At 38.4% G+C, this 12,500-nt stretch overlaps 1 protein-coding gene across 1 annotated transcript in view; it reads right to left on the bottom strand.

Annotated features, from left to right (window-relative positions):
* Positions 1-4,665: 4,665 nt before the first annotated feature.
* Positions 4,666-12,500, bottom strand: part of LOC149131189 (uncharacterized) — a 10,483-nt gene continuing 2,648 nt past the window's right edge. Inside the window, exons 2-4 of the mRNA XM_089341290.1 lie at positions 9,983-10,140; positions 8,413-8,639; positions 4,666-5,440 (exon numbers count right to left, since the gene is read on the bottom strand). Of these exons, the coding sequence (XP_089197416.1) occupies positions 5,329-5,440; positions 8,413-8,639; positions 9,983-10,140 (497 nt within the window). The 3' untranslated portion in view covers positions 4,666-5,328. The remainder of the gene's footprint in view (positions 5,441-8,412; positions 8,640-9,982; positions 10,141-12,500) is intronic.

Here is a 12,500-nt window from a genome sequence, read left to right as displayed (position 1 = left end):
CTCCTGACTTTCCTTATAGTTAATATACTCTTTATGAAATAATCCTCTCTGATTAGACTGACGGCATTGCAACTGCTTAAGACTCTACATTACACTTGTACGTATTGATTTACTACGTAGTTTTTGGTCTGGTCCACTAAAGGAGATTTTTCTGTGATTATCACCGGATTATATAAATACGTATATTGTGCATTAAATATGTGTGTTTGTGAATGAATGTGTGTGTATGTCTGTGTGTGTATATGTGTGTATGTGTAAGTATAGTGCCTGTTTACGCACTATGGTTCTATGCGTATCACTAGCAGAGATATCGCTGCTGACTCCAGCAGTGGAGCTTCTACCATTAACAAATTGAGGGAAGTCCGAAATCCCGTTACCTGGTAGTTTCGATGGTGGCGATGGCAAGTGAGTTATCTCCCCGCTCACGATATAAAGAAGAGAGCTTTTACGCACTAAAAACCAATATGAGAGTTCTCTCATGGTAACTATTGCAGTACTTTGTGTTTTAACACAACATCCACTTTTAAATAAGGATGAATATTTCTTCTTGGTATTTATACTGCTTCTATCGCTAATAATAATTTAATTAGCCTATTGGCTATTTCCGACACCAGTGTATGTCCTTAGCAGAGATGCTTCTAATGATTAAATTTAAGTAAAATAAAATTATTATTCTTCAATCAGTGCTCAAATTATATAGTTATTTAACGCTTAAATCACATTTTATTATAAATGTACCTTAATCCCGTGACCTGACAGAATCGTCAGCACGCCTGAAATAATACCTAGCAGTATTTCACATCTCTTTACGTTCTCAGTTCAAATTCCACCGGGTTCAACTTAGCCTTTCATCTTTTTTATTAAACTGATGTTTAGAACTGGAAAGGGTTATGCTCTCACAAATTCAAAACGTCTTGGACCCACGTTTTGGCAATGCTGACCCGAGCTACGCAACAATTATTTTTGCATGATGCTGGCTGCGAGATGACTATCATCTTATGCATATCAATTGGTGAGATAAATATATTCATCTCATACCTCCTGACTTTCCTTATAGTTAAGAGAAGTGGTTCTTGTTTTTCGTAAGTTTGTTTTTAATTACAGTGCACTTTAGAAATAAGGAAGAAATATTTTGACATACGCTGTAAATATAGCCAAAAGCAATGCAAAATAAATATTTGTAAGTTCCGTGTGTGTATTATTATATTAGGGCTAATTACTCGTACTCGTCTGCTTCTGTACAGTTTCACTAGTACGAATTTTTCAGTTACTATACTTTGGATTATGTATATATATGCCAAGGAGGAGATCCTCGACGACTGAGGTCGTTGTCAACCTGCAGCGAACTGCCACGTCTATGGTAGTGGGGTACTTTTACAGCCCACAGGCTTGATTTTGTTCTGTTAGAGCGAATAGCATCACAAAACACAATTTGTTGTCTAATGTTGAAACAGACGCTGTTCTGTATTTGACGAAGGAACGAAGGAAGGTAAGGCAAGGCTTAAAAGGAAGGTAAGGCAAGACATGCTAATTAACCCATAGCTGGGATCCTGACAGGGTCTAGTATTCCGTGATAGAATAGACCAGGAAACAATAGTAACCAAGAGGTTGTTCTACACTCTTTAATCCTGAAGCTCAAGCACAAGCGTTCCACTGCCGGATGCAGTTTGAAGTTATTTTTTAAGACTCCACCATTTTTAAATGATGACATGTAAATACAAATAGTTCCATATGAACATCAAAATAATTATTATTGATTTTAAAAACAACAGAAAACTTAAACATTATCAATGAGGAACGTGACAGTTGAGGTTTTGTTACGGCATCTTCTGTTTCGATGAATTTGTTATAAACTGTTATGAGAGAATGCTACAAAATCTCTTTTTATAAATATTATTAATAAGAAACATAAGCTTCGTGATTGTTTGTTTGTGATGGGCCGTGATTGACAACATTTTCTTAATTTGGATATATATGAAATGAACAGAGCCTCATTTCATCTTCAGTAGAATGAGATTTCTCACTCCCCCACCACTCTCTCTCTATTTCTCTCTCTCTCTCTTCTTTTCTCTCTCTCTCTCTTCTTTTCTCTCTCTTCTTTTCTCTCTCTCTCTTCTTTTCTCTCTCTCTCTTCTTTTCTCTCTCTCTCTCTCTCTTCTTTTCTCTCTCTCTCTCTCTTCTTTTCTCTCTCTCTCTTCTTTTCTCTCTCTCTCTCTTTATCTTTCTCCCCCCTCTCTCTCTCTCTCTTTCTCTTTCCGTCTTCATTTAATAATATTAAAGAAAATCACAATTCCTTTTAAGATGATGGGTCTTGTAGTTATTTATCAAAATTAAAATTCCTGTTGCAAAAGTTGTGTAATAACTGCTCGGGGTGTTTGTAGAATGACTGTGAATTAAATACAAGAATTGCTTCGGTGACAAACGTTTTAACGATTTTGTTAAACGGTGGGTTGAACCAGATCATATTCTTCTAAAAGATATGTGTATTGGTTCTGATGGATAAGATTTATATTAAAAAAATTTAATAGCAAAGGGCGAATGATTGGTTATACTTGTCCATGGTCAAATGAGAAGTTTCTTCACCAAAGGAGACATAGCTTACAAGTTTAATGATTGCTATAGTCCTGATTTTATATATGTTTATATATCACGGTATCGAGGTATCGACCAGATTATCGGATGTTATTGTACACCGCTGGTCACAAATCGCTTCGCATTGCTCTAGCTTTTGAAAGATGTTACCTCACTGGCTTAATAGGCCGGCCAACATTTCCCTTGAACGGAACGCCAGTCCATCGCAGGGTTATTCATTTACAGTTGAGAGGAACAACGTGAAACGGAGTGTTTTACTTAAGAACACAACGTACAACTGCTCTGGGAATCGAAACCACGATCTCGCAATTGTGAGTGCAATACTCTAATCACACAGACCACGCGCCTTCACAGTATATAGCTGCGTGGCAAGAAGTTTCCTTCCTAACCACATGGTTCTGCGTTAAGCCCATCGGCGTGGTACCTTAGGCAAGTGTCTTCTATAGCCTCGGATCCACCAAAGAAAGATGGGAAAGACAGTGCTAAAAGGAGTAAGGAATGAGAGAAAGCAGAGACAAGGTATTATGTGAGAGACAGTAATGGGACAGTGAGTGAATGATGGAGGTAACCCAATATTTAGATACTATTTTTGATAGGGCATCTGCTTTGAGAGGCAACATTCCAAAACAAAATAATATTTTTTTTCTATAAACATACACAGAACTTAAATATGTTATATTATTAGTGTTATGCTTTGAAAACCCAATAAACCAAAACCTTGTGAGGGGATTTGGTAGACGAAAATTGAAAGAATTTCGATGTGTGGGTTTGTGGGTGTGTGGTGTCCCTGTTTGCCTCCCACTACCACTTGAAATCTGGTGTAGTTGTGTCTAAGCGCCCGTAACTTAGCGGTTCGGCAAAATAGGCCAATGGAAGAGGTACGAAGCTTTAAAAATAAGTACTGTAATCGATATGGTCGACTAAAATTCTTCAAGGCAGTACCCCAGTATGGCCGCAGTCTAATGACTGAAACAAGTAAATGTCAAGAGATCAAATATAATAGTTATTCCAACATAAAACACAATGATGAAATTTGAGTGAGATTTATCTCTTATTTTTATCATATCAAGAAACAGCATACTGTTTCCTTAGTTGTTGAATTTCTTATTTTTATTGATGTTATCATTACTACTATTGTTGTTGAGCTGGCAGAATTGTTAGCACACCGGGCGAAATGTTTAGCGGCATTTCGTCTGCCGAGTTCAAATCCCATCGAGGTTGACTTTGCCTTTCATCCTGTCGCTGTCGATAAATTAAGTACCAGTTGAGTACTGTGGTCGGTGTGAACCAATGTGCCCCTCCTCACAAAATCCACGCCTTGTGCCTATAGTAGAAAGGATTATTACTGTTGTTATTTTCATACTTGTAGTAGTGTGGAGGCGCAATGGCTCAGTGGTTAGAGCAGCGGACTCACGGCCATAGGATAGCGGTTTCGATTCCCAGACAGGGCGTTGTGAGTGTTTATTGAGCGAAAACACCTAAAGCTCCACGAGGCTCCGGCAGGGGATGGTAGCGAACCCTGCTGTACTCTTTTACCACAACTTTCTCGCACTCTTACTTCCTGTTTCTGTTGTACCTGTAATTCAAAGGGTCAGCCTTGTCACACTGTGTCACGCTGAATATCCCCGAGAACTACGTTAAGGGTACATGTGTCTGTGGAGTGCTCAGCCACTTGCACGTTAATTTCACGAGCAAGCTGTTCCGTTGAAGGACCAACTGGAACCCTCGACGTCGTAAACGACGGAGTGCCAACAACTTGTAGTAGCATGTAGATCTTGTTTTTGTTGTTATTTTATTGTTACTATAACAATTATGCTCATAGTTTTTTTGTTGATTTTAGTGATTGTCCTCTCTTTATGTTATTCAAATAAACATTTCGAAATAAAGATGGATGAATTTCCAAATCAAGTAACATGTGTTAACTTTAAGAAAATCTATTTAAAAACAAAACATTTCGTGGTGGTTACGGTTGGAACATCAGTTAACACAGCTGCACCGTTTCGAGGCTGCCCTGGGGTTAAACAAGGAAACGCAAACAATAACAATAAAAACAGCAGTAATCTAGCAGAAGTGGCATCAAACTTTATTTCTCATAATTATTAATTGGTTAATTTTTCCTTTTTTTTTTTTACAGATAGTTAAATTACTTTCCTTATGTGCATGTTTCTCCCTGCTTGAATAAATCAATATACATGAATACATACATACATGCATATATATATGTGTGTGTGTGTGTATGTGTATGTGTGTGTGTATGTGTATGTGTGTGTGTGTGTATGTATGAATATATATGTGTATATATGTATATATATATATATATATACTAATACGTATATATATATATATATATATATATATATATATATACACTCATACGTATATATGCATATATACATATATATATATATATATGTGTATGTATAAATAATATAGGAGATATAACTATGTGGTGGCTTGTAGTGCTTGTGTATACATGTACACGATTATAAATACATACTGCACTAATGAAACAGTCCTCATTTATTATTATTATTATTATTATTATTATTATTATTATTATTATTATTATTATTATTTTTATTATTATTATTATTATTATTATTACTTTATTACTATTATCATTATTATCATTATTATTATTATTATTATTATTATTTTATCGGTAGATATACTCAGTAACCAACTCGAAAGTGCGACACGCTAATAAATCTTGAATTCTCCCTCAAACTGGATACATTAATGTAAATTCTTTCTTGCATCCGTGAAGTGGGCATTGACCCATTTTAGTAATTCCTCTGCAGTGGGCGTGTTGCATTTTGAAGACATCTTGCCAATATTTTTCCACATCCTGCAATATAAAAAAATATATATTTGTGTCTTAATCAACCACACATACTCAGACAAACACACTCAGTCAATAAAACTCAGACAAACACACTCAGATAGGCAGACATCATACAGACTAACTGATAGACACACACACACACACACACACACACACACACACACACACACACACACACACACACACACACACACAGAGTAACAGAGTTTGTTTCTATTGTCTAGTGCTAACTCAGTTTGAATCAGGAGGCAAATTCAACTCTGCAAGTGATGGGAAAATACCAATTCCAGAAGCACGAAAAGCGAAAGCAACTGTAGGAAACAAATCTCAGACTACGAGAATCATGTGGATTTGAATGGTTGACCCATTTTCCTTTCAGAAGAAAGAAGCCACATTTCAGGACTGATTTGATGAGGCTCTTGTAAGGGGATTACACGTGGCCTCGTGACATGTTATTGTTGGTTGCCGCGATTTTCTAGCAAGCTGCAGGAAATTGGTTTGGAATCCAAAGAAATAAAATCACCAAGAAGGTAGACATGGCAGCTGAAATCTGCTCAATATTGTTGTGGCTAATAAGAGATTAATGATGGACACCTTCAACAATCAAAAGATAAATCAGTCCCCACTGCCCAACTCCGGCAGAGCGTACAGATTAAGAAGCGAGATACTTGTGAGACTCAGATACTCACTGAATATACGAAAAGTATTCCCATATCTCTAAGCAAATCCTACAATTTCTGTGTGGCTCACAACTTATCTGGTGTTTATTTCTTGGGGTTAGTAGCCCGCGCTCTTAACCACTACGCCATATGCCCGTGGGCGTAGTGGTTAAGAGCGCGGGCTACTAACCCCAAGATTCCGAGTTCGATTCACGGCAGCGACCTGATTAATAATAGGAATAATAATAATAATATAATAATAGTAACATCTTTAGGAATGAGAACCCAGGTTCGAAATTTCCCCAAGACACCTGACGAAGGCTGGAGGGTATATCAGCCGAAACGTTGTGTTAACAGCAAACAAGATGAGGACAAATATCCGTCAAATGTAAATAATGTAAATAATTCCTCATCTCTTAAATATAGAACTGTACTGCGTTCTCATTCCTAAGGTATTTTTCGATGTTATCATTATTATTATCATTATTGTTCAGTAGTTTTATTTTTATAACGTGCTTTCATGTCATTACCGAGCGCAGCTCTGTGTGCCTTGGGTATGTGCTGTGGTTTGCTGTGATGCTCTTATGGTTACTGTATTGGAAGTGTTTTGCGTAGGATGTGTGCAGTGCCCAGTAGTGCAATTTTCTGTATGTTATATATATTTGTAAGTCCTGGTGTTTTTGTTATGTATTTGTCTGAATATTTTTTTATTATACCTAAGGCACCTACTATGATAGGAATTGTTTCCGTTTTTAGATTCCACATTCGAGTTACCTCGAGTTACCTTATTATTATTATTATTATTATTCAGGTCACTGCTTGGAATCGAACTCGGGATCTTGGAATTGATAGCCCGCGCTCTTAACCACTATGCCATATGCCCAAGATGAAGATAAATATCCGTCAAGTATAAATATTGTAAATAATGAGTCTCCTATATCTGATGAAGAATGTTACAGGTACCTTGGGGTATATGAAAACATATCTAACGATAGTAGTGTAACAGGAAACGCGTAACTATAACATGTAACAGACGGACAAGAAAAATATGAACCTCAGAACTCTCTGCATACATTAAAATAATGAACCACAATGTATTTGCAATACCAAGTTAGTATGCATTCCAGCATTTCGGCTACTTGGTTGAATGTTTTATGAGATCAGAACCATTGATGTGAAAACCCGAAAGATAATGACTAGTACAAAAATTTTCCACATCAACAGTGACGTAGACTGCCTCGACCTAAAACGAAAGCAAGATTAATGTTGACCCTAAATAAGACAGGATGGTCATGCAAAGCAGCAAAAAAAAATTACTTTAATAAAGCTCAATTAGCATAGAAAAATAGAGAAAATATTCCTTCGGCTATGCACCAGGACTGAAGAAAAAAACTGAGAAAATATTGCAGAGACAAAATAGTTCCTCCACTACAAATATGCTTTAACTGGTTACATAGTTTTATCTTAGTTAATTGGTTGCTTGCTTGCTTGGTGGATATAGAATTATTATGCCGTTGTTATCGTAATACTCAAAGGTGGTGCTTTGGGCGGTTAGCAGGGAATTTTTCATGTAACAGCAAAAAATGTCCCTCAATGATTCATCACGCCGCGAAAGAATGGGTAGCAAATGTATGTTATTCAGCTAGACACAGATATCTTTTACCTTTTATTTGTTTCATTCATGTAGGCTGCGGCCATACTGTAGCACCACCTTGAAGAATTTTAGTCGAGCGTATCGATACCAATACTTATTTTTTATGCCTACCTATTTTGCCGAACCGCTAATTTATGGGGACGTATACACACCAACACCGGTTGTCGTGCGTTGTGTGTGGGCTGGGGGAACACAGACACAGAAACACACACAGATACACACACACGCACACACACACATGCACACATATAAACGACGGGCTTCGTTCAGATTCTGTCTACCAAATCCACTCATGGATTTGGTCGGCACGAGGTTGTAGTAGAAGACATTTATCCAAGGTGCCACGCAGTAGGACTGAACCCGGAACCATGTGATTTGGAAGCAAGCTACTTCCTACACGACCACACATATGTTATATCCTGATATCCAGAACAACGCCCGACCATCTGAATGTTCGATCAAAGTTTAACTGAGTCTCCACCAATAATTAAAAGTCCCTCCACAGCACCAAGATGTCCCTCACTCGATCAATGCAACCATCATCATGACTACCACCACAACCACCACCACCACCACCACCACTACCACCACCACCACCACCACCACCACCACCACTACCACCACCACCAACAGCAACAACAACAGAAAGAACAAATACTTACATTTTATAGTAATGTGATTTAGACGTACTCATGGGTACACTGAATATTTTCCACAGTTCCCTGCGGTGTTCCCAGCCAACATTACAGAAATCATTGGCTGTGTAACATTTGTGTTGTGTGCCCAGGATCAATGTGTCGACATCATTACAATCGAGTGACGGACGTTTGTAGATAAGTGTCACCTCTTTCATGAAACATTTTATGATACTATTAATCCAGATTTTACCCTGTAAATATTAGACAGTGGTTAGTAAAAACAAAAATTGACGCTTTTCAAGGGATTGTTTATTTATTTATTTATTTGGGGTGAGTGAATACTAATTCTGTCTAGTTATAACACAAGACAAGCAATTTTGAGAGGAATGGAGGCCAAGTAGATAACAAAGATCCCAGTACTTGGTCTTTCTAATCTGGCGGAGTAAGGAATAGAATAACAAGGTAAGGATGTGGCGTAGAAAAAAAGGAAGAGTTAAAAGAACCCCTTTGATCATGAATGATAATGGGATTACACTTAGAAAGTTGCCCTCCGAAGCACAAGTCTGGGAAGGGCTGTTTATGGAAGATCAGCAGTCAGTTGTGCATACCGGCCTCCCCTCTCCACGCCACCGATGTTATGCAAAGGAAAAGCCGATACAGCTTGGCACCACTGAGGTCACAACTCATTTCTACAGCTGAATGAACTGGAGTGGAGCAACGTGAAATATAGAGTATTGCACAAGAACACAAAACACGGCACGGTCCGGGAATCGAACTCACTACCTCATGCTTGTGATCCCGACGCTCTAACCACTGAGCTATGCACTTTCACATACGATAATGTATAAATATTAAAAAATAGTGAAGGGCACCTCGGACGAGTGTCTTCTACTATATAGCCTCGGGCCGACCAAAGCCTAGGGAGTGGATTTGGTAGGCGGAAACTGAAATAAGCCTGTCGTGTATATGTATGTATATATATATGTGTGTGTGTGTTTGTATGTCTGACACTTGTTTTATGAACCCGAGAGGATGAAAGGCAAAGTGGACCTCGGTGGAAGTTGGACTCAGAAGACGGACGAAAAGCCGCTAAGCTTTTTGCCTAGTGTGTTAATAATTCTGCCAGCTCGTAGTCTTCCGATAATAATAATAATAATAATAATAATAATAATAATAATAATAATAATAATATTTTCTACTATAGGCACAAGGCCTGGATTTTCTAGAGAGGGGGACATTCGATCACATCGATCCCAGTACTCAACTGGTACTTAATTAATCCAACCCGAAAGGATGAAAGGCAATGCCGACCTCAGCGGAATTTGAATTTAGAATGTAGTGGCAGACGAAATACCGCTAAGCATTTCGACCGGCGTGCAAACGATTCTGCCATCTCGCCACCTTACGATATAATAATGATAATAAAACATGACATTCTCCTTCCTCTTAACTGTCTCTTCATACTCTCTCTCTCTCTCTCTCTCTCTCTCTCTCTCTCTCTCTCTCTCTCTCTCTCTCTTTCTCTCTCTCCCTCCCTCACTCTTCTGTCTCTTACTATTTCTCACGCGCGTTTCTAATCAGAAGTTTGACTTACCACGTCAGTTAATTTATGTGCTTTTTCCTTGGATCTCACACAATGAGCACGAGGTCTATTCTTTTTCTTGGGTCCACCACAGGGAAATCTTCCGTGTAAACAATCATAGAACCTGCAGTCCAAATCCTTACTGTATTGCAGGCATTTGTCTGTGATTTCTGAAAAATGGAGAAAAGATGTTGAATAGGATGTTGTTGTTGTTGTTGTTGTTGTTGTATTATAGGTTGCTCCTAAAGTGGCGCTGATCAAACATACAGGGTGTTCGGGGTACATTTGATGATTTTTATGTTTTCTGTTTTTCATGAACAACTTAATGTAGTAGTGAACAGTCAACGGCGTCGGTAAGCGTGTTGAGAAGAAGTTTACTGATATGGAGGACTGGAAGCCATTTGAATATTAGAGAAGTGTTCCTTTATAATAATCATTCGTGCCGGGTATCAAAATACTGACATCATGACTGCTGTTCAATGTTCTGTGAACATTACAAAGGCTATAAGATGTGACGGACAACTGTAATGGAGATACAAAGACGTGGACAACACAACATGCGTTCTAGCTACGCCAGCACGCCAGAAGAGGGTTTTAGGCTCAATTCAGACGGTTATATGAAGCTGCTGGAAATTGTGGTCAAAAACCGGCTGAAGAGGGTTCTGATGTCTTTTTTACATAGGTAGTTCTTCATCTCAGTTGTCGAAAAGAATATCTAACCATTACTCGACATTTAGATATATCAAAAAACGCAACAATACTAGGTTTAGTAAATTAATTTTGTCTCTAAAAGATTATAATAAACAATTCGATTTGTAATGGAATATTCTGTCTAGATCCTTTCCATATGACAAAGGCAAAATTTTGTATATTCAGAATCCACATGATATAACACATATTCATAGCAAAATTTCATTAAAAAATATCCAGTTTTCTGAAAGTTATGATCATCCAAAGTCGAGTGGGGGTAGAAATCTGTAGCTATGCCAATTTGTCTACAATTTCAAGGTCAGCCAAAAGAATGTCTTTGTCCAGGAAAAAAGAGATATTGGCAGAAAGTGAAGCGTACAAAGAAACGAACAGACTGTGTACTACAAAAGTCAGCGCACCACAAAGTGATCAACAGAGATATGCACGACTAACAAGGAATAGGATCTCTTCGGCAGAACGAAGAGGAGTTACAGCTCGAAGAAGCAGCTTCTATGAAGCAGCTTTCAATTATGATCCAGCCATTCATTATGCAGATGACACTAGCGTTTCCATTGGTGCAATGACAACTGAGTGCATACATTGTAAAGCAAAGAAGTAGTCTGGAGAGACACCTGCACTGTGCTGCAATGGTGGAAAGGTTAAACTCACTGCAATCCCCAACTTCCAAAGCTATTGCAGAAACTGTTGTCATCAACTGACCAAGATCTCAAGCACTTCCAAAACAAAATTAGACAGTGCAGTGCTGCACTACAGATGACATCATTTGGAACCACAAGCGATCTAACTGAGCCAGGATTCTTACAAACTTTTAAGGTCCACGGTCAGATTTATAATCGGATTGGCTCTCTACTACCTCTGTCAAATGATTCACTAAAATTCCTTCAAATATATTATGGGTGATTCTCAACAAGAAGGGCAAGAGAGGTGTAAGAACATTTCCGGCATCAGGATGAACATTGTAGTGTCTCTGTAAAAGCTGCTGCATAACAACAACAACAACTTGATCGGAAGCTTCAGGACTGCACTTGAAACAATTCCACCTGACTCCATGGATTACAAGGTAGCTATCAGATCATACAAGAAACCATCTGGTTAACATGGATGGAGGTTTAATGCACCAACAGCAAAAGAAATAGTATGCTTCTGGATGGGCAAGAACATGACAAGTGTGACATTGTTCTCCATCTCAGGGACAGCCCACTGACAGACACAGTCCAACTAAAAATGGCAGCTCCCAAAAATACCACACTCACAACATTCTTCAAGCTCTGTCAAGATGATTAATTAGTTACAAGATTGCTACACAATGAAGTTCCACAATTCTATACCTGGTACCAAAACAAATGGAAAAGACGTGCACTTGGAGCACCCGCACATCATCTGGGAATCAAGAAATCAGACATACTTGGCAGATTTATGTTGTCCATCTCAACTACTCAGAGTGCTACTATCTAAGGCTTCTGTTACACCATCTCAAGGGACCCACACCATTTACAGCCTTATGCATGGTTGATAACACAGTATGTCAAACATATCGCCAGGCTTGCCATCTCAGAGGTCTCTAACAGAGGCACAAATGTGCAAGTCTCCTATGCAGCTGAGAAATCTCTTCTCCATCATGGCAACATGATGCGTGAGAATGTCTTCATTCCAAGGATACCTTTCATCTCAAATGATCTCCCCTTTCAGTTCAAGAGACTGCAGTTTCCAGTCAAACAGCTTTGCAATGTCTACCAACGAAGCACAAGGCCAATCTCAAAAGGTGGTAGTACTTAACCTCCTTCAAACTTGCTTCTCATATGGTCAGCTGTTATGTTGG

Source organism: Octopus bimaculoides, chromosome 24 (assembly GCF_046866305.1).
Source record: "Octopus bimaculoides isolate indiv1 chromosome 24, ASM4686630v1, whole genome shotgun sequence".
NCBI lineage: Eukaryota > Metazoa > Mollusca > Cephalopoda > Octopoda > Octopodidae > Octopus > Octopus bimaculoides.
This window is presented reverse-complemented; position numbering and strand designations above follow the sequence as displayed.